Genomic DNA, 27,249 nt, shown 5'->3' with positions numbered 1-27,249 from the left:
AGAAATTTGCGCAATGTTGGTTTGGAAATGATGCCGATATTTGTTTGATTTGCAAAGCATCGTGCTCTACCTTTCATGTTAGACTTGCGGCCGCTCCCTCTCTCTGCTTTTATTTCTTTGAGGCGATCGATGGTGTGATGGCCTTGTACCTGTTCTTTTTGGTATTCTTTGATTTTTCTGAGGATTTCCGATTTTCCTAGATGTAGGCCGCTCGTTGGTGTTGCGTTACCAGCAAGTCTGTCAGCTCGCTCATTTCCCTTAACACCTGCATGTCCCGGGCAGTATGACCATGTGAGTTTTTTAATCTGAAAGTTGCGCATTGCCTTATGCCACTCTGGGCTTCCCATTCCGTTTTCAATTTTCTGTATGAGGTTCATTGAGTCGGTTAGAATCATGGCATGTTGGTTTCCGGGCGTATGGATGGACGATAGCCACTGGAGGGCATGTGTCGCAGCTTCAACTTCCATCGTTAGGCTGGAGGTTGTGACTTTGTAGGCAGCATTCTCTTCCCTAACTGTTTTTCCATTTTGTTTCGCAGTGAATCGCCAACCGGATTGGTCTTTGGTGACTGAGCCATCTGTGTATATGATGATGTCCTCTTCTTTACTGTTTTCTTCTATGAGTAGTTTCACTTCCGCATCAGTTTTGCCCTCAAGCCATTCCCGACAATGTCTTCCGAGAGTGGGTGAAATGGCTGTGTTGAATAGATGGTTGAGGTTTTCGGGGGTTTTCTCCCATTCTTTTGTTTCTTTCAGGTCTTGTAGTCGGCATACTAGCTGGATTGTGTCTTCTGCTTGCCCCATCCATGAATTATTAGTGAATCACAGAGAGGGCTCAAAATGTGTAGAGCACTGAGTTAAAACCACGCTGTGATGACCACTGGGTTATGTAATGCCCAGTGGGTTATGTAATGCCCAGTGGACCCACCTCGAGTGGCTGGCAGGCAAGCAGGCAGGCAAGCAGGCCAGATTCAGAAGAGTGTAGATAGAAATGTGTATATGAAAACTGGATGTTAAAACCATCCAGTCAGTCAGTGTAAAAGTCAAAGTCTACCAGGTGTTAAAACCACCACTGGTTATTTTAACGGAGAGCCTACAAGCTTCAAAACAGATAAGTAATTTTTCTGTGATTTTGATTAATAGTTTGTCATCAAGTTATTGTTTAATCTTTGAATTATTAGTAAATTATTGAGAGGGCCATCTTTGTGAGGACAAAGTGCTATTTCTGTGTAATTGAGAGGACTTATCTTTGTGAGGACAAAGTGCTATTTCGGTGTAATTGACTGATAATTTGTTCTCGCGTTGTTGTTTAATCATTGAATTATTAGTGAATCACAGAGAGGGCTCAAAATGTGTAGAGCACTGAGTTAAAACCACGCTGTGATGACCACTGGGTTATGTAATGCCCAGTGGGTTATGTAATGCCCAGTGGACCCACCTCGAGTGGCTGGCAGGCAAGCAGGCAGGCAAGCAGGCCGGATTCAGAAGAGTGTAGATAGAAATGTGTATATGAAAACTGGATGTTAAAACCATCCAGTCAGTCAGTGTAAAAGTCAAAGTCTACCAGGTGTTAAAACCACCACTGGTTATTTTAATGGAGAGCCTACAAGCTTCAAAACAGATAAGTAATTTTTCTGTGATTTTGATTAATAGTTTGTCATCAAGTTATTGTTTAATCTTTGAATTATTAGTAAATTATTGAGAGGGCCATCTTTGTGAGGACAAAGTGCTATTTCTGTGTAATTGAGAGGACTTATCTTTGTGAGGACAAAGTGCTATTTCGGTGTAATTGACTGATAATTTGTTCTCGCGTTGTTGTTTAATCATTGAATTATTAGTGAATCACAGAGAGGGCTCAAAATGTGTAGAGCACTGAGTTAAAACCACGCTGTGATGACCACTGGGTTATGTAATGCCCAGTGGGTTATGTAATGCCCAGTGGACCCACCTCGAGTGGCTGGCAGGCAAGCAGGCAGGCAAGCAGGCCGGATTCAGAAGAGTGTAGATAGAAATGTGTATATGAAAACTGGATGTTAAAACCATCCAGTCAGTCAGTGTAAAAGTCAAAGTCTACCAGGTGTTAAAACCACCACTGGTTATTTTAATGGAGAGCCTACAAGCTTCAAAACAGATAAGTAATTTTTCTGTGATTTTGATTAATAGTTTGTCATCAAGTTATTGTTTAATCTTTGAATTATTAGTAAATTATTGAGAGGGCCATCTTTGTGAGGACAAAGTGCTATTTCTGTGTAATTGAGAGGACTTATCTTTGTGAGGACAAAGTGCTATTTCGGTGTAATTGACTGATAATTTGTTCTCGCGTTGTTGTTTAATCATTGAATTATTAGTGAATCACAGAGAGGGCTCAAAATGTGTAGAGCACTGAGTTAAAACCACGCTGTGATGACCACTGGGTTATGTAATGCCCAGTGGGTTATGTAATGCCCAGTGGACCCACCTCGAGTGGCTGGCAGGCAAGCAGGCAGGCAAGCAGGCCAGATTCAGAAGAGTGTAGATAGAAATGTGTATATGAAAACTGGATGTTAAAACCATCCAGTCAGTCAGTGTAAAAGTCAAAGTCTACCAGGTGTTAAAACCACCACTGGTTATTTTAATGGAGAGCCTACAAGCTTCAAAACAGATAAGTAATTTTTCTGTGATTTTGATTAATAGTTTGTCATCAAGTTATTGTTTAATCTTTGAATTATTAGTAAATTATTGAGAGGGCCATCTTTGTGAGGACAAAGTGCTATTTCTGTGTAATTGAGAGGACTTATCTTTGTGAGGACAAAGTGCTATTTCGGTGTAATTGACTGATAATTTGTTCTCGCGTTGTTGTTTAATCATTGAATTATTAGTGAATCACAGAGAGGGCTCAAAATGTGTAGAGCACTGAGTTAAAACCACGCTGTGATGACCACTGGGTTATGTAATGCCCAGTGGGTTATGTAATGCCCAGTGGACCCACCTCGAGTGGCTGGCAGGCAAGCAGGCAGGCAAGCAGGCCAGATTCAGAAGAGTGTAGATAGAAATGTGTATATGAAAACTGGATGTTAAAACCATCCAGTCAGTCAGTGTAAAAGTCAAAGTCTACCAGGTGTTAAAACCACCACTGGTTATTTTAATGGAGAGCCTACAAGCTTCAAAACAGATAAGTAATTTTTCTGTGATTTTGATTAATAGTTTGTCATCAAGTTATTGTTTAATCTTTGAATTATTAGTAAATTATTGAGAGGGCCATCTTTGTGAGGACAAAGTGCTATTTCTGTGTAATTGAGAGGACTTATCTTTGTGAGGACAAAGTGCTATTTCGGTGTAATTGACTGATAATTTGTTCTCGCGTTGTTGTTTAATCATTGAATTATTAGTGAATCACAGAGAGGGCTCAAAACTCCCCTCGCTCGCTCCGCTCGCTCGGGGAATATTTCAGAATAACCTGCTATGAAACAATACCCATATGCACCCTTCCACTGGCAAAGAGGAGACAACCCAACAAAAATCCCCAATCCCACGGCTTTCATACAGTACCAATGGGATGAATGGCTGTTGGGTTAAACAGTCACTAACTGTATGCAGTCTGGCCTTAGGGCGACACCAGGCTGACGGACTCCACACAGATGGACATCCATTGCCCTTCCCTGATAAGAGGCTCTGTCAGGGTGACCGAATATTTTCCCTCACCACATAGAACACCCTTCTATGGATACAAAAAAAACCCTGTCTCGCGTGCACCTCGGGGATCAGCTGCATAGCACGAGACATAAATTCAGATCCCCAAAACCCCAAAACAGGCGTGGCAAAAGAGGTGGGAAAAGATTGTGCTTAGGTAGCAGAATGACAAAAGCAGAGCGGCTGTCAAAGAAATTCTTTAGAATCGGCAGTTGGAATTGTTCCAGCGCAAGAATGAGAATCTCAACAATTGAGAAATTGGCATATGATTTTGACATTCTATGTCTCCAAGAGACCAGGACAAGTGCAGACAGACCAATACATTTTGAGAATTTCACAGTCCTTCAAAGGAATGAAGGAAGAGGGGTAGCAATCATACTGAACAAAAACCTAAAAAACAAAGTTTCCACCATAAATCTAGAGAAATGGTGTAGCAACTCATGTGAATTAGTGGGGGTGCGTCTTGAAAAACCTGACGGAGTTCACAAAAGCATCGTGCTCATCAATGCCTATGTTCACCCAGGAACCTGCATAACAAAAGAGGATTGGGCCTTTTTAGAGGAAATAGAGAACGAACTTGGAGACTCGGTCATTATCTGTGGAGACCTTAATGCAAGATCGAAGTTATGGGACCAGCGGAACACCAACCCACAAGGACTTGCACTTGAAGGAATGATAGGGGAAATTCTTCTTAGCCCATTAACAACCACATCCCCAACTCGCCTTGGAACAAGACAAGGGGACAGTGACAGTGTGATCGACATCGCTCTAACATCTCCAAAATTCAGAGCAGAAATGAATGCAGAGACGCTTCCATACCAAGGCAGCGACCACCTCCCGGTAGCTTTCAGTCTACAGAAACTGTCAGATAAACCCTGTATGAAACTGCGTGATCCATTTCAGTATGAAACCAAAGAGGCAACTGTCATCGAAAAATTAAGACGCAGAAGAAACAAAAGAACGGCACTGAACAGGATGCAAACTATTCAGCCCCCATGGTGGAATACCGACACAGAGAGAGCCTGGATAGAAAAACATGCGGCTGTCAAACTTTGGCAAAAAGAAAGAACAAAACCATCTCCGGACAAAGATATTGAAACAAAAATGAAAGAAAAAACCAAACAGTTTGAAGTCATTGCTCAAGAGGCCAAAAATGACAGGTGGAAACAGTTTTGCGAGACACTCAGTTATGACACAACATTGACAGAGTTCTGGCAATTTTATCGTCGCATGGAAGGGAAAACGTGCACAACAACAACCCCAGAGATGTTAGACACTGACGGAACCAAGCTTAAGACAAATGAAGAAAAAGGATCTGCTTTGCTCAAACGTTTCATACAACAGAGTGATCAAAGAAACTTAGATGAGAAAAAGAAATATATTGAGGAGTTAAACCAAACCCTTATGCAGACTGGACCTGATGATGACTTGACAATGGATGATCTAAACGAGGCAATAGCTAAATGCAAGAAAGAATCGGCTCCTGGCCCAGACAAAGTTCGTTACTCAGACATCAAGGAGCTATCGGAAGAAGACAGAAGCAAACTTTTCAGTCTATATCAAAACAGTTTCCACAATGGACAAGTGCCGGAGGACTGGACACACAGCTTCTTAAAACCCATACCAAAACCAGGAAAGGACCATCATCAGGTAAGCGGCTACCGGATCCTAACCATGCAAAACATTGCTGGAAAGCTCATGGAACGCATGATAGCCAGGAAACTTGCAAGGGATCTTGAACACAGGCACATTCTCCCTTCAAATCAAGGTGGTTACAGAACAGGCAAGTCCACATGGGAAAATGCAGCTGCTTTTGCATATGAGGTGTATGAAGGATTCCAAAGAAAAGAAGAAACACTAGCAGTAGCAATTGACCTTGAAGATGCCTACAATAAAGTCCAGTTTGCGCACCTCATGGAGCTGCTACTAAGTTATGGAGTAAGTTTGACACTGACAAGATGGATAGCAGCAGCGCTTCAGGAAAGAACTGTCGTCCTACGCCTCGGAGATTGGATGTCTGCACCTTCTAAACTATCCATGGGACTGCCACAAGGGTCTCCGCTCTCTCCTGTCCTCTACAATGTCTACACGAAGGGCCTTGCAGACTTAAACAACAATGGAATTGCTCGGGTGCTTACCCTTGCGGATGATGGCCTGGTCTTCAAAACTTCGAAAGATGCTCAGGAAAGAACTGAAGCCGTCCAGAAACAACTAAACAATATTGCTCAATGGTGCAAAGACACAGGATCTTCCATCAATCCAGCGAAAGCCCAAACGTTGCTGTGCACCCTTAACAACAAAACCGCGAGCAAATCACCACCTTCTGTGTCATTCGATGGAATTCAAATTGAGAAAACTGAATGCCTACGCTACCTAGGAATACACTTCGACAGGATGCTGACCTTCAGAAAACATACGGAAAATACTGTTCTCAAATGCAAAAAGGGCCTTTCAGTCTTAAAAGCAATGGCAACCAAAGGAATTGAACAACGCCACCTCTTCCTGCTATACCAATCACTCGTCCTCAGCGTGATCGACTACGGACTTGGGCTTACAACACCGTCTCAAAGCAACCTCCTAAAATTAGAAAGAGTACAAAATGAAGCTATGAGGCTGATCCTTGGAACAACAAAAGACACGCCCACAGAAACCATGCGATACCTGCTTGACCTTCCTTCAGTACAGGCCAGAAACAAGTTAGAACAGGTCAAGACCTACTTCAAAGCATTAGAAAACCCTCAAAACCCACTGCATGACGCAGTCAAAGAACCAAAAGGCAGCCGTCTAGGACGAGGAAGATCATGGATGGGACAAGCAGAAGACACAATCCAGCTAGTATGCCGACTACAAGACCTGAAAGAAACAAAAGAATGGGAGAAAAACCCCAAAAACCTCAACCATCTATTCAACACAGTCATTTCACCCACTCTAGGAAGACATTGTCGGGAATGGCCAGAGGGCAAAACAGATGCGGAAGTGAAGCTACTCATAGAAGAAAACAGTAAAGAAGAGGACATCATCATATACACAGATGGCTCAGTCACCAAAGACCAGTCTGGTTGGGGATTCACTGCGAAACAAAATGGAAAAACAATTTGGGAAGAGAATGCTGCCTACAAAGTCACAACCTCCAGCCTAACGATGGAAGTTGAAGCTGCGACACATGCCCTCCAGTGGCTATCGTCCATCCATACGCCCGGAAACCAACATGCCATGATTCTAACCGACTCAATGAACCTCATACAGAAAATTGAAAACGGAATGGGAAGCCCAGAGTGGCATAAGGCAATGCGCAACTTTCAGATTAAAAAACTCACATGGTCATACTGCCCGGGACATGCAGGTGTTAAGGGAAATGAGCGAGCTGACAGACTTGCTGGTAACGCAACACCAACGAGCGGCCTACATCTAGGAAAATCGGAAATTCTCAGAAAAGTCAAAGAATACCAAAAAGAACAGGTACAAGGCCATCACACCATCGATCGCCTCAAAGAAATAAAAGCAGAGAGAGGGAGCGGCCGAAAGTCTAACATGAAAGGTAGAGCACGATGCTTTGCAAATCAAACAAATATCGGCATCATTTCCAAACCAACATTGCGCAAATTTCTTCAAAACGGAACAGAGTCTCTGTGGGCCTTTCCAAATACAATAGACTGAGCAACACACTAGACGCCACGTTCTTGGCATCAGAGATCTTTTCCCATCCCTCTTGGCAGCCTCTGTGCGTGTGCGTGTGGATGTGTGTGTTTGTGTGGATGTGTGGGTCTGTGTTTTTGAGTGCGTTTGTGAATGCGCGAGAGTGTAAGTGTACACAAGTGTCAGGAGAGATCTGTGTACGGATGTGTGTGTGTATATATATATATATATATATATATATATATATATATATATATATATATATATATCTTTGTATATATGTGTGGGGGTTGGGGGTGGGAGATATGGGCGTATATGTGTGTGCTTGTACAAGTAAGTGTTCATCTCTGTGAGTGTGTGTTTGCGTGCGTGTGTGTGTGTGTGTGTGTGTGTGCCGTGGAAGCTGCGATACGTAGGCTAGAAATGAGTGTGTGGAGGAGGGGGTTGGAGGAGGTGCAAGGTAATGTGTGTGTGTGTGTGTGTGTGTGTTGGAGCTCATGTACGTTTATATGTATTTGACTGTACTTTCATATCTGTGAAACTGCATGTTTGGTGCATTTCTGTTATGCATGTGTGGGTGTATGTGTGAATGTGTGTCGTCATATTTTACATTCATTCGCTTAATTATCACCATTGTTGTCTTATTTATTTATTTATTTATTTTTTATTATTATCATTTTATTAGTATTACTATTATTATTACTACTACCTTTTTCTATATTATAATTATTATTTATTTATTTATTTATTTATTTATGTAAGCTTATCTATTATTTATTCCCCCCCCCCCCTTTTTTTTTTTTTTTTTTTTTTTTTTTTTTTTTTTCTCAAGGCCTGACTAAGCGCGTTGGGTTACGCTGCTGGTCAGGCATCTGCTTGGCAGATGTGGTGTAGCGTATATGGTTTGTCCGAGCGCAGTGACGCCTCCTTGAGCAACTGAAACTGAAACTGAAACCATCCATGATCTTCCGCGTCCTAGGCGGCTGCCTTTTGGTTCTTTGACTGCGTCATGCAGTGGGTTTTGAGGGTTTTCTAATGCTTTGAAGTAGGTCTTGACCTGTTCTAACTTGTTTCTGGCCTGCACTGAAGGAAGGTCAAGCAGGTATCGCATGGTTTCTGTGGGCGTGTCTTTTGTTGTTCCAAGGATCAGCCTCATAGCTTCATTTTGGACTCTTTCTAATTTTAGCAGGTTGCTTTGAGACGGTGTTGTTAGCCCAAGTCCGTAGTCGATCACACTGAGGACGAGTGATTGGTATAGCAGGAAGAGGTGGCGTTGTTCAATTCCTTTGGTTGCCATTGCTTTTAAGACTGAAAGGCCCTTTTTGCATTTGAGAACAGTATTTTCCGTATGTTTTCTGAAGGTCAGCATCCTGTCGAAGTGTATTCCTAGGTAGCGTAGGCATTCAGTTTTCTCGATCTGAATCCCATCGAGTGACACAGAAGGTGGTGATTTGCTCGCGGTTCTGTTGTTGATGGTGCACAGCAACGTTTGGGCTTTCGCTGGATTGATGGAAGATCCTGTGTCTTTGCACCATTGAGCAATATTGTTTAGTTGTTTCTGGACGGCTTTAGTTCTTTCCTGAGCATCTTTCGAAGTTTTGAAGACCAGGCCATCATCCGCAAGAGTAAGCACCCGAGCTATTCCATTGTTGTTTAAGTCTGCAAGGCCCTTCGTGTAGACATTGTAGAGGACAGGAGAAAGCGGAGACCCTTGTGGCAGTCCCATGGATAGTTTAGAAGGTGCAGACATCCAATCTCCGAGGCGTAGGACGACGGTTCTTTCCTGAAGCGCTGCTGCTATCCATCTTGTCAGTGTCAAACTTACTCCATACCTTAGTAGCAGCTCCATGAGGTGCGCAAACTGGACCTTATTGTAGGCATCTTCAAGATCGATTGCTACTGCTAGTGTTTCTTCTTTTCTTTGAAATCCTTCATACACCTCATATGCAAAAGCAGCTGCGTTTTCCCATGTGGACTTGCCTGTTCTGTAACCACCTTGATTTGAAGGGAGAATGTGCCTGTGTTCAAGATCCCTTGCAAGTTTCCTGGCTATCATGCGTTCCATGAGCTTTCCGGCAATGTTTTGCATGGTTAGGATCCGGTAGCCGCTTACCTGATGATGGTCCTTTCCTGGTTTTGGTATGGGTTTTAAGAAGCTGTGTGTCCAGTCCTCCGGCACATGTCCATTGTGGAAACTGTTTTGATATAGATTGAAAAGGTTGCTTCTGTCTTCTTCCGATAGTTCCTTGATGTCCGAGTAGCGAACTTTGTCTGGGCCAGGAGCTGATTCTTTCTTGCATTTAGCTATTGCTTCGTTTAGATCATCTATTGTCAAGTCATCATCAGGTCCAGTCTGCATAAGGGTTTGGTTTAACTCCTCAACATATTTCTTTTTCTCATCTAAGTTTCTTTGATCGCTCTGTTGTATGAAACGTTTGAGCAGGGCGGATCCTTTTTCTTCGTTTGTCTTAAGCTTGGTTCCGTCAGTGTCTACCATGTCTGGGGTTGTTGTTGTGCACGTTTTCCCTTCCATGCGACGATAAAATTGCCAGAACTCTGTCAATGTTGAGTCATAACTGAGTGCCTCGCAAAACTGTTTCCACTTGTCATTTTTGGCCTCTTGAGCAATGATTTCAAACTGTTTAGTTTTTTCTTTCATTTTTGTTTCAATATCTTTGTCCGGAGATGGTTTTGTTCTTTCTTTTTGCCAAAGTTTGACAGCCGCATGTTTTTCTATCCAGGCTCTCTCTGTGTCGGTATTCCACCATGGGGGCTGAATAGTTTGCATCCTGTTCAGTGCCGTTCTTTTGTTTCTTCTGCGTCTTAATTTTTCGATGATGGTTGTCTCTTTGTTTTCATACTGAAATGGATCACGCGGTTTCATACAGGGTTTATCTGACAGTTTCTGTAGACTGAATACTACCGGGAGGTGGTCACTGCCTTGGTGTGGAAGCGTCTCTGCATTCATTTCTGCTCTGAATTTTGGAGATGTTAGAGCGATGTCAATCACACTGTCACTGTCCCCTTGTCTTGTTCCAAGGCGAGTTGGGGATGTGGTTGTTAATGGGCTGAGAAGAATTTCCCCTATCATTCCTTCAAGTGCGAGTCCTTGTGGGTTGGTGTTCCGCTGGTCCCATAGCTTCGATCTTGCATTGAGGTCTCCACAGATAATGACTGAGTCTCCAAGTTCGTTCTCTATTTCCTCTAAAAAGGCCCAATCCTCTTTTGTTGTGCAGGTTCCTGGGTGAACATAGGCATTGATGAGCACGATGCTTTTGTGAATTCCGTCAGGTTTTTCGAGGCGCACCCCCACTAGTTCACATGAGTTGCTACACCATTTCTCTAGATTTATGGTGGAAACTTTGTTTTTTAGGTTTTTGTTCAGTATGATTGCTACTCCTCTTCCTTCATTCCTTTGAAAGACTGTGAAATTCTCAAAATGTATTGGTCTGTCTGCACTTGTCCTGGTCTCTTGGAGACATAAAATGTCAAAATCATATGCCAATTTCTCAATTGTTGACATTCTCATTCTCGCACTGGAACAATTCCAACTGCCGATTCTAAAGAATTTCTTTGACAGCCGCTCTGCTTTTGTCCTTCTGCTACCTAAGCACAATCTTTTCCCACCTCTTTTGCCACGCCTGTTTTGGGGTTTTGGGGATCTGAATTTATGTCTCGTGCTATGCAGCTGATCCCCGAGGTGCACGCGAGACAGGGTTTTGTTGGTATCCATAGAAGGGTGTTCTATGTGGTGAGGGAAAAAATTCGGTCGCCCTGACAGAGCCTCTTATCAGGGAAGGGCAATGGATGTCCATCTGTGTGGAGTCCGTCAGCCTGGTGTCGCCCTAAGGCCAGACTGCATACAGTTAGTGACTGTTTAACCCAACAGCCATTCATCCCATTGGTACTGTATGAAAGCCGTGGGATTGGGGATTTTGTAAGGTTGTCTCCTCTTAGCCAGTGGAAGGGTGCATCTGGGTGTTTTTGAGTAGCAGATTTTATTTTGCAGAAAAATACAGGTCCTTCTCTAATATTATCTTCAGTTCACACACTAGCCACAGTGATTTTAACACCGGGCAGTCTCGGCCACATACTCAATTTCAAATACTGCCCACACACACTTCTCTCGTGATGTGTCCGCCAAGTATTACATAACTACAACGGTCAATCTGCGCGCGCTCCCAGCCGGTGCTGCACCGCTTATAGGCCCTCTCTGTCATTCACTAACAATTCAACAACTAAACAACAATGGGATGACAAGTTTTGATCCCTCTCACTAATTTACTAATAATTCAAACATTAAACAATAACGCGATAACAAATTATTAATCAACTTCACAGAAAAATCACTTATCTTTGCTTTGACGCTTGTAGGCTGTCTTCAGTTCACACACTAGCCACAGTGATTTTAACACCGGGCAGTCTCGGCCACATACACAATTTCAAATACTGCCCACAAGTGACAGATACTTGTGCTTAATGTTTCGACCCCCAGGAGGTTGGGTGGGGACACAAAATAAACTTGCCTTGTCTTACCTTGCCTTACTCCACAGTTGCACGTAACGGGGGCTGGTCGGAGTGGAGGGATGAGGGGTGCTCAGCGACCTGTGGCAGTGGCATCATCAGCCTGACTCGCACGTGCACCAACCCAGCACCCAACGATTGTGGCCGGCAGTGCAGCGGAAATTCCATTTCCTACAAACCTTGCACTGGGCTGATCTCCTGCTGCCGTAAGTACGAATGTACACGTGCGGTGTGTGTGTGTGTGTGTGTGTGTGTGTGTGCATGTGCAGGACTGAAGCCAATTAATGACGATTATCATTATTATCATCATCATTATTATTGCTAAAATTATAGTTATTGTCTCAACGTGCCTCCATAGCTCAGTTGTGCCAAAACTCATGGGAATGAAAAATAAGGGAAAAAAATTGAAACTACAACTGTCACAAACACTCGTACAATGAACTAAACGTGGCTACATCTTCCCAATCCACTAAAAAATACTTATGTAATGTATCTTATGCCTGCTTCAATAGTATGAATCAACGCATAGAAAAATAAACCACACTCAATCTCTCCGTCTCACACTCAGATGGACGGAAGAATCACAAACTAAGCTCTATATCAATTCTCCATGTGGGGTCTTTAATTAGAGAGCAGCTTTTTGTATTTATATTTGTATTTCTTTTATCACAACAGATTTCTCTGTGTGAAATTCGGGCTGCTCTCCCCAGGGAGAGCGTGTCGATATGCAACAGCGCCACCCTTTTTTTTTTCCCTGTGTGCAGTTTTATTTGTTTTTCCTATCGAAGTGGATTTTTCTACAGAATTTGGCCTGGAACAACTCTTTTTTTTGCAGTGGGTTCTTTTACGTGCGCTAAGTGCATGCTGTACACGGGACCTCGGTTTATCGTCTCATCCGAATGACTAATATCATCTGTAGTGATGGCGTGGGAGAGCAAAGAACCCAGAATTTGCTCCGACAGGTTCCCTCATCCGTTGTGCCGTGTACCCAGGTGGCTCAGCCTCTCACACACAGACACAGACACAGACACAGACACACACACACACACACACAGATAGAGAGAGAGAGAGAGTACTGTTGAAGAGACTTCGTCACTCAGTGAAAGCATCAAGCTGTAACAGACAATTGGCAACATAAACCTATCACCATCCTGTGCTGTGTAGGAACAGGAAAATAAGCTGAAAATGCAGGGTGATGTGTTGAAGAGATTTGATGCAGGGCAGGGAAAAAAAGAAAGAAAAAAAAGACGTTCAACAATCTGTGTCATGACTGAGGACCATGAAATGGGGAGCACATCAGGAAGGAAGAAAAGAAAATGGTTTCACTCAGATAGAATCAGACGAACGAGCAAATGGCAGGGTGTAGGCAGAGGTAAACAATCTAGAGGGTTTTTCTTGGTGAAACAATGCAAACTTCTTTGGCATTGCTGAGTCTGCAGAGGGTAGAGAAAACTGCGTTGAGGTCGTCAGACATGTGCAGTACATCTCTGACAAAACATAGGAAAAGGTTGTAATAGTAAAAAGCCAAGGCGGACCAAACCCCACAACCCGAACCCCCGCACGATCATCGCCGAATGGTACGACGTCATCCCGCTGACCAGCCAGGACGAGCATGGAGAGGGAATGTTTAAAGGCAGCACAAGATCTCACCAAAAGACAATCCATGAAGATTACCATTACTATGTCAACGGTAAACTTTGTGTCAAAGAACAATGGGACATGCACCCTAGCCGCTACTCACACCCTGTCATTAGGTCAGAAGCCCTTAGTTTACATAATGTAGGGTTCCGAATTGTCAATGGTTTCTTAAATTGCCACAGAAATACACTGAAAGACAACGACTACGCTCTTTCTCTTAATCACATCATTAGTCAATTTTAAAAAAATCATTATATCAATGCTTAAAATGTTTGTATATTGATGAAAAAGCTAAATCTAGTGTTGAATTCATCGACTAAGTTGCAAAGGCTTTGGCTCGGTAGACAGAACTAGACGCTAGTTAGTCTGAAACGAAGTAAATACATAGATCTACGAAATTGCTTCTTATACTTCAGGGAATGAAAAATAAACGTGTGGTTTTCAGTTTTTACATGGTCTACAAGATATATTTTTTACTTCCATTTGGATACATTTGTTTGACCTCATCCACACCTGTAGGTTTACATAATCAGAGAAATAATCTTGCAAAATATAGAAGTCTCTTGGTTTGACAGTTATGAAACAAAGATTATCTTTTTCTTCTAGAAAAAAATAAGCGCATTTGTCACAAAAAGGGGGTATGAAGGAAGTTATATTAAGATATTTTGGTCTTTTCCTCAACAACAAAACTTGTAGAAACAGAGAGAGAGAGAGGGAGAAAGAGACTCAAGACAAATGGTTAAAGACGTAAGCAATATGTTCATATCATCAAATGGAAAGCATGCTTCTTTCTTTCTGTCCTTCCCTTCCCTGCACACGTTCACGCATTTCACCACATTCGTCTGCTCTTCATATCCAAGAGTTTTCTCTGAGGGCCTGACCAGCGTTACCTTTATGTGGAGGTGTTCTTTTTGTTTTTACAGCAGATGTGATGTAGTGTATATGGATGTGTCTGTACACTTTGCACTTCTTTGAAACTGGAAAAAAAGAAGTGTTTCTGTTTCCCTGTTAACAGAAGAAGGAAGGCAGACGGGGGCCAGTATCACCCTGAGCCAGCAAAGTGTGACCGTGGAGAGTGACCCCAATGCTGCCGGGATCGGGGTCATCATGACCTGTCAGGCTGTGACCTGCCCAGGGGATACTGTCAAGCGTATCGTGCTGGGAAAAGTCGTCGCGTCTAATACCATCATTGTAGGTTCTGTTCGTTGTTCACCAGTTCGGATCTCTGTTTAATTAAGCATGGTGTTTTGTCCTTTGGAAAGGCAGTTTACTCTGATTTTAGAATACGGTTTGGTGCCATATACTGTCTCATTTCAAACTCATGCTAACTAGGCCTATCGGTTTGCTCGGTGTTGTCCAAATTTTACGTCTAATAATTTCTGAACCATGCATTAAACTGAACGTGTCTGCTTTAGCGACCTTGCATGACTGTTTCGAATGTACAGACTGGATTGTTTTAAAGGAATCTGCCGGGGACTTAAATGAATATGAATATACCGACACAGTGTGTGATTATATTTCCTTCTGTGAAAGTGTGTGCATTCCAACAAAAAAATATCAAAATATTTTCAAACAACAAAATTTGGTGTAACGGGGTTGTTAGGCAAAAACTAAAGGAAAGAGAGAGAGCTTTTCGCGAAACTGGTAATAGAAAAGTTCGCAATAAGGCCAAAAAGAAGTGTATTAAGAAGGCAAAAACCTATCTGCAAACAACTCTAGGAATGTGTGGACCGGATTGCAGAAAATCACTGATTATAAAATGACCCACCAGTCGACAGCACTGACAGAACTCTTCCAGACAAACTCAACACATTCCACTCCAGATTCGACAAACCATTGTCTACTTCTGACGTGGCTGCACCCAAAATCACCCCCACTCCCCCTTTCATAGTCCAAGAGAATGAAGTCAGACGCCAGCCACTTCAGTCGTCTGAAAATGAGAAAAGCTGCTGGCTCTGACAACACTATTCACACATGACTGTGCAACTCAGAATGAACGTAACACCATGGTCAAGTTTGCCGATGATACTACTCAAGAAGGGCTGATTGCGAACAGTGATGAGTCAAAATATAGGGAAGTATTGGAACTTGTCAGCTGGTGTGATCAAAACAACTTCGAACTCAACGTATCAAAAACAAAAGAATTAATTTTAGATTTCAGGAAGACTAGATCTGACCCATTACCACTTGTCATCAAAGACAAGCAAGTAGACTGATCATTTCCAACGATTTGAAATGGGAGAAAAATACGGAAAAAATTGTTAAGAAAGCGCAATAGCGCCTGTGCTTTCTTCGGCGCCTCAAACGGTTCGGAATTAAAAAAGAAATTATGTGAAGTACAATAAATAGTTTTAAATTTCAGTGTCATCACAGTTGATGTCTTCTCAAACGTCATTGTCATTATCATGATCGTCGGTGTCGCCGTCCCCCCTCTTTCCTTTTTTTTTTTTTTTTTCTTCTTCTCTTTCTCACTCATTTTCAACTAATATCTGCCCTGGGAAAAGACAAGAAACCAACCCCGATGGCAAAGGAAATGTTTTTGATGTTTAGAAGGGGGACTTCCCACCCTTTCTCTCAATCGCGAAAAAGTGTTGGGGGCGCCCTTCCTCACATATTTTGAGAAAGCGTGGGGGGTTGAACAACCACATTTTCTCACAAAGCCACCTTTTTTCCCGTAAAGTGAGAGAAAACGTGGGATTGCGAAAATGCGTGAGCTAACAACTCGTTTTATCATGTCCCAGGCATATGTGATGCCTTTATCCTCGAACTGCTGTTGTCTTAACTTGCAGACAGAAATAATGACGGATCCCCGCTCGACCCTCAGCCGAGTGACGTAAAGTGCGGATGCAACAGTCTTTGTCGTCAGCACTCGTTGCAAAACTAAGCGTGTTGGGTTACGCTGCTGATCAGGCATCTGTTTAGCAGATGTGGTGTAGCGTATATGGATTTGACCGAACGCAGTGACGCCTCCTTGGGATACTGATACTGATACTGTAAAACATTCCATGGAGGAGCTTCTTATTCTGTACTGGGTAACGATATCTGTTCAAGAGAAGATCAATGTAAAGTAAATTTGGGCATTCTGCACTGAGGCACGGAAGTTCAGATCAGTTCAGGCCCTTAGGAAAAATACAATCACTTAAAATGAAGTAAACTAAGATACATAAACAGATACGTTATAGAACAATTAATTCATTATTCAAGATTAAAAATGATAAATAAAAACAGAAATACAAATAAATGAAAATAGATGAATAAATGAAATAAGATGAAACATAGAAAAAAATAATGATCTTAATGATATTATAAATAACAATAATGATAATATAAAATTAATGATTAAATAAATGAATAATAATCACACGGGCACGAGGTGGCAGCTGGGGAGTGCTCATTTTTTCGGAAGTCTCAACAGAGGTTTTTTGTTTTTGTTTTTTTAAATTATAATTATTTCGCTCTGTTTCGTCGCGTTTACATACATTTTGACAAGAAAAAAGAGGTGTCGGTCAGTTCTACAATGATTACTCATTGATTAAACATACGATTCATGTATAGTTCAATGTCTTTTCAAGGATAACGGCAATGTTCGAGGTTAACGGCACTACACACATGCCTTGTAATTGTTGGATAGGTTTGGCAATGATATCCGTAAGTAAGCCAGTTTCCTTAGAATACGTGATTCGTATATCGCTACCCTGCCCAGAACAAATGCGAAACAATCTTTTTTACTTAAACGAATTTATCTTGGCTCGCCACTTTGGCCGGACCCATCTTGTGATCGTTCCAAAATGTCTCGGCTGCTCAGCTTGCTTCTGTTGTCACGGACAGGACTACGTCACAGCAGAGACTGGTTTCAGCGGAGGACAGGCCTTGGACAATATCAATCGTCCCCACACTCAGGTGTCCGGATCCATTGCCCAATCCAGTCTCACCTATGTGTTAACCAAGGTTGGATACTCGTTTTAAATGTTATTATTATTATCATTATTATTGTGAGTGATATTAGAATTAGGAGTGTTTGTAGCAACAGCAGCAGCAACAGTACGATAGCAATAGTAGCAGTTGCATCAAAAGTAACAGTTGTAGTTGTAGCTGCGGCATTGGTCTCGGTAATGACAATAGTATTGGTTTTAGTGTCGGTGTTGGTTGGTTAATGAAGAGGATTTGCACAAATCGAATCATGCATGCAGCACCCCCACACAAATGTGAAACAAGTTATCTCAACAATTTTTTGTGTTTTTAGCTTCTTTTTTGTTGTTGTTGGCTGGTTGTTGTTGTTGTCGTCGTCGTTCTCATTGTTTGTTGTTTTTGTTTCTTTCTATTTTTCCATTGTATATCATGGTGAATTCAAGTAATTTGGCGCGTTGACAGTTTCTTCTTTCAGAGCCCATTAAAAGGTCAAACAACAAAGGGAAAACTTAGCTTTTAAGAGGTGTGTAGTCTTCAGAAGAGATAATGTAACGAAGGAAAGGTACGGGTCTAAAATCATCGCAGGACAATAAATTTCGATTTTGTTTCCCAGTTATTACGGATCTTCTGACCAAAAAAAATCAGATACTTCGATACTGTGATACTCGCAGTTCCTTTATTATTATTATTATTATTATTATCACCATCATCATCATCATCATTAGTAGCAGTAGTATCATTGTTGTTATTTTCATTTGTTTGGTTTGTTTAGCTTTTTTGTGTTTGTTGTTGTTGTTTTAGGGATGGTTAATTGCTATTCTGTCGAGTTTTGTCGTTTGACATTCCTGTAGACTATGATGGTGTTTTAGAATGAGATATATTTCCAGTTCCGAATTAGGCTTGTACAATTCATAAAAATTACAGGAAATACCGATTGTTGAAAAGCAGCTCGCGGAAAAAGTCCCTGAAACGGATTGTGTATGTGTGCGTGTACGCGCTTGTCTGCAATTGTATGCGTGCGCGCGCGTGTGTGTATGTGTGTGTGTGATAACAGATCAGATGTGAAGACGCAGGAACGTACCGTTGCTCCACGAACATCAAGAAACATAAAAAAGGAATTGAAAAGGACAGCAAAACAGCAGCGATAACGGTGAAAGGTTGGTACTCCTAGCTGTTTGGTTTGTTGATTCAGCTTTGACTCTCTCTAGGAGGCGTCTTGCACGTGCGCAAAGCAACAGGTTGCGTGTCAAATATCGTCAAAACATTAGATAAAGATGATAGCAACCAACATGTAAAGCTAGAAGGGAGTACACAAAACAAACAACAACAAAAAACAAAAAAAAATTGTAAGAAAGAAAAAGATGTTTGGTAAACGAAACGAAACGAATTCTTATTTCACGAGGGTAGTGGAGTAAACAAAGCTGCTTTTTTACATCCAGCCCTTGGTAACAATCCCTTAGATAATCTAGTTCATTCTTTAAAAAGAAAAGAAAAGAAACATATGAATGAATAATCTTTCAAAAATAAGCAACATAAAATGATATTTCAACCGAGGAATTGTTTCGACATTTTGGAGTATTACTTGATTCATCATGTGATAGGAACAGACCTGATTTTCCAGAAAATGATGTTATCAATCGTATGTGTCTGTGTACGTGTATGTGATCTGTTTTGTGATGCGTGTTTGACAGAACGGAAAATGGCACATCATTTTTTTGTTTTTAAAACACGATAAAGAATGACAGTGTTTGTGTTCCAGTAAATCCAGGACGGTTCAGTGTCACACCACTGGTCCCCATCAACAACTTAAAAGTGGGCGACGTGCTGTTGTTGAACTGCTCAGGCAGTGTAGGCACTATCACTCCAGACACACAGGTATGTGTCAGGTCTGCTGTTTCTCATTATTTGCCACCTTTGCTGGGGCATGGGAGAGGGAGGGGGGACAACCTTCCACATTCATTTGTCGTTATTGCTCTTCACTGAAAACTACACATGTATGTATGTATGTGTGTGTGCGTGTGTGTGTGTTTATGTGTGTGCGTGCGTGCACGTGTACACGTGTGTTATCCAGACAGAGCTGGTTTGGGAATACAAAAACAATGACGACACCTCATGGACCAGAGTAAAAAAACCAAACATCAACAACACACTGCTGCCATTGCCCAACAGCTGTAAGCACATGACCACGTGGAGTGTATTAAAGATTGTTTTGGACAAAGGGGACAACGGCAGGAGGTACCGCTGCTTTCTGAAGAAGGGCGGTGACGACTTTGATGACGATAGTCCTGATGATGACACCATTTCAGTCGAGATCAATTCTCCGTTTAGTCCAGGTATTAGTTGTGGGATACATGCATATGCCCACGTGTGTGTGTGTGTCAAAGTCACAATTTCATTTTATGATGGAACATTGATGAAGCAACATCTGCTGTTTTACATCAGGCCGTCTGAACAAAACAAAACAAAACAAAACAGAAAAAAACAAAAACAAAAAAAACAGAAAAGAAATCTAAAAGAAAAATTAATATGCAAACACAAACAAAATGTATACCTGCATTTTTCATTCACACATAACGTGTATAATATATGGTTATGTTTGTGGTCATTAGTTTTTACTGTGTCTGTAATCCCTTTCCGGGCATTTCTGTACATAACATCATGCATGTGAAGTGCCTTGTTGAAGAACAGCCTGTTGAGGAAAGATAATAATTATATTGAGCTGTTTATAGTTCATAGAGGTCAGGAATTCTGTGTTGCTACAACTGCCTCACAAAGTGATATATAATCAATAATTGGCTAACTGAAGTAATTGGCTCGAGAGACGTTTACCCAGATAAGCTATGTGGTCAGTCCAAGATAGATCTTTATTTTTGTTAATACAGACAACCAAAATATTTCACTCTGCTTCTTAAATTCTATTGATTGGAAAGAATAAATGTTTGAAATTTATGTTTCATCCTTTGTCTTTTTTTTTCGTGCAGATACGTAAATGCATTTAGTTTTCTGAAAACTATCTCGAAATTCATCTGTTAGTTGACATGCATCAAAATTGCTTTAATGAATGGATGTGTCATCTGCAAACATTTCGCATTAGCATTTCATGGAACAAGGAAAGTCGTTGACATGAACAGAGAGAAAAATTAGCCCTACAATGGATCCCTGTAGTACAACTATGTTTGACAGACACGATTGCTGAGGTTGATTATTAGCTGTTACTGTTTCCTGTCGGAAAGAAAAGTGTATGAGTAATTTTCAGGGTCAGTTTAAGGACTTCTAATTTAGGAAGTAACAAGGAATAGTTTATTTGATTCTATATATAAAAAAACCCTGTAAATTTGTTTTCTTTTATGTTATGTAGAAGATTATCTGTAAGTTGTATAAATCTGGACTGATCTTTGTGGATTAGTTTGTTGTTGATTGTCTGTCTGTCTGTCTGTCTCGTTTTCTTTGTTTGTTTCCAATCACCTTTCTTTCGGCTGTTTATTCAGTGGCTCGGGCAGTATTGACCATCAAACCCCAAACAGTGAAACTGATCAACGCTGACAAGAAAACGGCCATGATTGTCTGCAAGGGTCTGCAGAGTCAGAACAAACTGATCAACCTGGTGCTGTCCTTCAAGGCTACACAGCAGAACGTCACACTCCAGCCTAAAGAACTGGCCATCACTGACCAGCCGAAGTCAGTGACCAGTAAGGTTGCACCCGAGAATGCGTCTGTTACTGGGGGGATTTTTCCGCGCGCGATCAACTTTAAACTACTGGAGGTGGGTTTCTTATGATGTAGCAGCCTAATCTGACCAGCCCCTTCCATACCTAATAGTTTGAAAAGGGGGTGAATTTCAGCTTCAGAGGAGGTGAGGTAAGAGGAAGGTCGGTCTGAACTGGCCCTGATAGACCCAGACGTTATCAGAGACTCACCCTGAACGCCCCGGGGGCATTGAGAAGGTTACACAGGCACCTTGTCTCTGTGTGTGTGTGTGTGTGTGTGTGTGTGTGAGCATAGTTACAGATTGGTTAAATATCAAAATGGGGTGATTTGGGTCCACGTTCCCTACAAGGGAGAAAGTGATAATACCCTGTAGTGGATGAATGTTTTTTTTCCGTGACAGTAACTCCACCAGGATGCTTAGAAGTCATCTTTGCTATACAATGTTCATTGTGGATTTTTCTCGACATCTGTGGAGAAAAAAATGAATTCATAGATTTGTGATCAAGGAGACAAGTTTGAAGAAGACTAGGACGAGGGAATAGGGAGATTTCAGTCTAATATATCATCATCTTAGATGAACAGACTATAAATAAATAAACGAAACGAAACGGGATAGCGAGAGTGAGTGCTAGGTAGTTTTGATTAAGTGTGCTTGTGGTTTAATGTAGTGACAGGTGAAATCACTACCAAACGACGATATACGTATAGCCAAGGCCATAGTAAAGTCAACAGCAAACACACCAGACGATGGATGGACTGATAGTACAAGCAACGCTCATACAAAAGGACCAGAACGCTCTACCAATATGGCCAAAAGTTCTAATGCTTCCAGACGAGACGAACGTAGCGGCTCTGAGCCACACATAAACGTCAAATTCTACCCAAGGCTTGTTATAAGTCTACACATGCGCAATCTGTATATATTTTGTTGACTCACGTATGCAAACAATATGAGTTTATGCAATGACAGTGTGTGTGTGTGTGGGGGGGGGGGGGGATGTTCATGGTAATATTCAACGTTGGTTTTTTCTTGGCTACTCAAGTGACACAGGAACCAATCTTAGCAGCATGGTAGGTATACATCAGGGCCTGTAAATCGTTCCATTTATTTCCATTTATTAATGATATAGTGAGCAGGGTGTCACGGCCATCATTTAGAAAAAGAAAAAAAAAGCTTGAGAGATACAGTACTTTACATCCAAATTCAATCACACTCAGTATAATGACTGGTCATAGGTACGGCAAGATCCTCAAGGGAGAAACCAAAATCAGATGTTAAAAGTCAAGGTCACAACATGGCATAGGACATTGATATGAATGGTTTCTGTGTGCAACAGAGAGGAGGTCTTGTATATGCTCCTCACAAGACTTGGTACAACGATTGGTAATGGTTAAATAAATAAATAACGCGTGGAAAGTAAAAAGGTCAAAGATCAAGGTGACAAAATGACGTATTGGGACATGTAACAAGATGGTAGAAAATTCTTAAACATGGTATTCCAGTTGTTTCGGCCAGAACATCACTGCTTTGTAGATTTATGGTCAACATGTCAACGACACTTCAAGGTTTTCTTTCTATGGCTCTCTTGTCGAATTAATATGTGATTCACACATTGAGTCTTGAAGAAGTTCTTCTCTCGTTATCAGCTTGCAATGTGGCAAAAACAAATTGATTTAAAACCATCACAGAGTTTGCATTGACACTGTGTCAACAGCACACACCCATCCCCAAAAAGAAAGTATGTGTGTGTGTGTGTGTGTGTGTGTGTGCTTGACTGAAGCCTGACTGAAAGAAACAGGAAACGAATTACGAGCGCCTAAAAAAAAAACTCTCAATCGGCTAAACTCGGGTCGGCAACCTGTTTTGCAAGTTACTCCATGTTTATATAACGCTGATAGGCGCTATAAAAGTATTGTATAGGTCGATCAATCAACACAATAATGAAACTGTCCAACCGTCTTGTATTCACCGTGTTGCTTTTATAGATGCATCATGTTTTCCTCCAAATGCATTAAACCTATCTCTTAACACGCCGGTTGGTATGGCCATTGTATTTTTTTGTATTACTTACATGACATTATGCTACATTTTCATGTACCCCACATGGTTTCCCTTCTATAAACCCGTCTTTACGTGTCTGGTCTTAACTTCGGCAGAAGCAAAACACTGACAAATGATCACTGTGTGTCATCGTCACAGGTGACGTGTGCCGATGCAGGAACGTACGTCTGCACAGCCGTCACTGAGCTGGCCACTGAAACAAGAACAGACTCTGAGGAAAAGAAGCTTGATGTGAAAAGTGAGAAAGATGTGGGAAGGATTCCTATCGATGTGTGTGTGTGTTCGAAACCTCCCCCTCCCTCTCTCTCCCTCTCTCTCGATATAGATACAGATACAGAAGTTGGAACTATAATAATCGTCACGGCTTTTCCACGTCCCTTCCTAAAATACGTATTTTGGGGTTTGCATTTGCATGCTAATTTGCCTTTCAATTAATTGTCAAAATCATATTTCTGAGCTAATGATCTACGGGCGTTATCCATCATATTTTTGAAGTGGGTTATATATAAAATGATGTGTGTGTGTGTATTCTTTTTTCCCGTTTTTTTCTAGATAAGTGAGACCCTTTAAAGAATGTCCATGGTATATTCAGATTGACTTCTTGACTTTCTTGACTTAGCAGAATACTGCAGATGTATGGACCAATTTAGCTTCCATACTGATCAGAGGAAGTTCCTGTTCGAAGTATCAATAATAAATGACTACTATTAATCAGTATCAGAATGTGGCAGATAAAAGCGCCTTTGCATATAAGAAATAAAACAAAAACAACGTAACAGTAACCTGACTTCAGAAACAATTTTGGCTTCTGTCCGTGCTCTTCACAGAAATGCATTGTAATTCTAAAAAGATGTATGGAAATACCGTTGTTGTCAATGTTGGTATCACCAGAGTAGGGTTTTGTTTTCAGTGACATCTGTTACCTTTGGTACCTTTCAATAATTTACAAAGAACAGCTATTCTGCATTATGGATCTAGAATGCATTGAAAACATAAGAAGTTTGGCAATTATTAATCCGAACTTCGTCAAGCCCATACCTATACAGATAGTAACAGGCGGAAGACACCTAAATAATGTAATGATTATATTCATGAAGGTAACACAATATCTGATATGCTTTAAAAGGTGGCATCGTAATAACACGTAACCACATTTTATGCATTGAACGAAACATTTAACTCTCTCCATACGAACGGCGAAAGAGACGACGTTAACAGCGTTTTACCCCAATTACCACCATCAAATATTGCAAGCGGAAGGCTCTTATACTGAAGAGGTGAATGTTGACAAAGAATACCACAATTCTGACGACGGAAGCGAAAGGTTGAGTCACTGAGACACCTACTGGACATCCGAGGTGTCTGTGTAGAGGAGAAGAGAGGACTGGCCGTACTGAGTGAGTTAAAGTGTACTGAGCAACTGTCTGTTTCGCCACAAACCATATCACTGGGTGTTCTGATAGTAGTATTTAAATTTTTTTCAAATCAAGCAGGGTGATTTTTTTCACTTGGATCCAGGTCTGCAGCCAGGCTCCATATTTTCACACCATAGGTTATCATGGTCTGGATCTGTGCATCAAAAAGCTTAAAGAAGACATACATATACCTATCTCCAGGGGTCCACAATCATTTCAAAATTCCAATAACTACTTTCATTTCACTTTATGCAAGATCATTCAGTACATTCGAAAATGATAATCTGGTAGTTAATAATATAATTCCCAGCTACTTTAATGCGTTGACAATTTATATAGTGTTCACAGTATCATCATGTTTCACTTGGTGCAATGTCCCCCAGTTTCTAAATACAATGATGTCAGAGACAGAGGGAGGTACATGTTCCACTGGTTTCCATGACAGCTAGAGATGTCTAAGTGACAGTTCATGTGTTGAAAAAAGGGAAATAAAGTAGGGACAAAAAGTGAAAAATTATAAAATAAAAAGAAAAGAGAAAAAACGGGGGAAAACACACGAGCCGAACTAAATGTAAGGTATTCTAATTAAAATATGACGTGTTCTTTGAAATGTTTATATGTTAATTTTGCCAGTCGAGATTGTTTAGGGTCATAATTACATCACTGACTTTCTGTATGAGAATCATCAGAAATTGTAAATTCTTTTTACTGGTCAACAAAACCTCTCGTAAATGTTCATAGCTAATACATTTATCCACAAAATGATTCTCATCATCTAAAACACCACAGGTTTTGCATACTCTTACATGTTTTTTTTTCTGTATCTGTGTATCTGCCACTTTCTATGTGGAGATCATGTGTGCTTATGCGAAGTCTGCACACACACTCACTCACGCACGCACACACACAAACACACACACACACACAGTGATGGCCTAGAGGTAACGCGTCCGCATAGCAAACGAGAGAATCTGAGCGCGCTGGTTCGAATCACGGCTCAGCCGCCGATATTTTCTCCCCCTCCACTTGATCTTGAGTGGTGGTCTGGACGCTAGTCATTCGGATGAGACGATAAACCGAGGTCCCGTAAAAGAACCCACGGCAATGAAAGGGTTGTTCCTGGCAAAATTCTGTACAAAATCCACTTCGATAGGAAAAACAAATAAAACTGCACGCAGGAAAAAATACAAAAAAAATGGGTGGCGCTGTAGAGTAACGACGCGCTTTCCCTGGGTAGAGCAGCCCGAATTTCACACAGAGAAATCTGTTGTGATAAAAAGAAATACACACACACACACACACACACACACACACACACACACACACACACACACACGAACACACACACGAACGCTCTCACGCAGGGGATTAGTCTTTCTGCTTCGTCTTCAACAATGCGTGCCTTTTTTGAGTAACCATATACACATTTGCCTTCAAACGAATACTCAACCAAAGGTACCCCATTTGTAGAAAAGTATACAGTGGGGCTGGGCCCATACAAAAAACAAAACAAAAAAAAAACATGGTCAATATGGGACATCTGTCGATAGTCTGATTCAGTCAGATTCATTGTCCAAGTCAGAAATGCGTCTGGGTGAGCATATTCACGAAGTACTGCACTCCCATGAAATTTTATTGGGCAACATTTAGACACAACCTATTTCTTTACGTGAAATTATGTCTGCTCTGCCCCATACATCGCCATCCACTTTGTCTGCCTGTAAATGTATTCATTTTGCTATCAAAATGGAGTTTTCTACATAATTTTGCCAGGGACTTTTGTTGCCGTGGGTTCTTTTGCGTGCGCTAAATGCAGTAATAATTATCAACTATTTCATAAACCATCACTTCGTGCATGAAAATTATACTACTTTAAGTCAAGAATTGTTGCATTGTAATACATTTCTAATTTTCCTTTTTCGCATATGTGTTGACTTTCTAACTATTTCGAACTACATTATCCACTTCTTCACAATGTTTCAAACACCCAACAAATTATTCAACATGTATTGCAATGCGCTGCTCACTAAAAAGGCTGTAGGCAGCGGATTAAGATAGTACTCAAGGATTGTTTCTTTCTCTTTTTCACTCTCTCATTCTATCTATCTATCTATCTATTTGTTAGTTGCTTTTTTTTCTTTCTCCTCGACAGTGACTTATTTCCATACGAAATCGAAGAGAAAAAAACTGCCGAAGGGTGGAGTGCAGTTGATATGCAGCACGCTCATTCGTTTTGACGATGAAAACCAGGTAAACCACATTGTTCTCTCTCTCTCTCTCTCTCTCTCTCTCTCTCTCTCTATTTATCTTTCTCTGTGTCTCTCTCTCAAGGCGTATGACACTATAAACAGATACATACTAGTAGCAGTGCTTATGAAATCTGGTAAGTGGGGAAATGTTACGTATTATCCAAGCAATGTACGAAACGGTACAGTCATGTGTGATGAGTGGGAGTGGGTTTTCTGACTACTTTTTCTGTCTGCAAGGATTGAAACAAGGTTGCATTATGAGCCCAACACAATTCAACATTCTAGTAAATGAACTGGCAAATGAAATAACTATGAAAGGTGGTGGTGTGTGTCCATCGAGATCGATGATGACCATCGTTGTCATCCAGCTGGGGGATGGGGGGAGGGTGGTGGTGGGGTGGGGGGGAGGATGCTCATGAATCTATCTGTGAATGCGCAGA

The 27,249-nt window shown here is 41.3% G+C and overlaps 1 protein-coding gene across 1 annotated transcript in view; it reads left to right on the top strand.

The window, feature by feature from the left end:
* The window catches only part of LOC143282246 (coadhesin-like), a 45,882-nt gene extending 24,877 nt beyond the window's left edge, over positions 1-21,005 (top strand). The window contains exons 9-14 of the mRNA XM_076587845.1: positions 11,858-12,034; positions 14,482-14,657; positions 17,295-17,414; positions 18,430-18,532; positions 19,135-19,250; positions 20,864-21,005. Coding sequence (XP_076443960.1) covers positions 11,858-12,034; positions 14,482-14,657; positions 17,295-17,414; positions 18,430-18,532; positions 19,135-19,250; positions 20,864-20,881 — 710 coding nt within the window. The 3' untranslated portion in view covers positions 20,882-21,005. The remainder of the gene's footprint in view (positions 1-11,857; positions 12,035-14,481; positions 14,658-17,294; positions 17,415-18,429; positions 18,533-19,134; positions 19,251-20,863) is intronic.
* Positions 21,006-27,249: the final 6,244 nt, after the last annotated feature.

Source organism: Babylonia areolata, chromosome 5 (assembly GCF_041734735.1).
Source record: "Babylonia areolata isolate BAREFJ2019XMU chromosome 5, ASM4173473v1, whole genome shotgun sequence".
Classification (NCBI taxonomy): Eukaryota; Metazoa; Mollusca; class Gastropoda; order Neogastropoda; family Buccinidae; genus Babylonia; species Babylonia areolata.
This window is presented reverse-complemented; position numbering and strand designations above follow the sequence as displayed.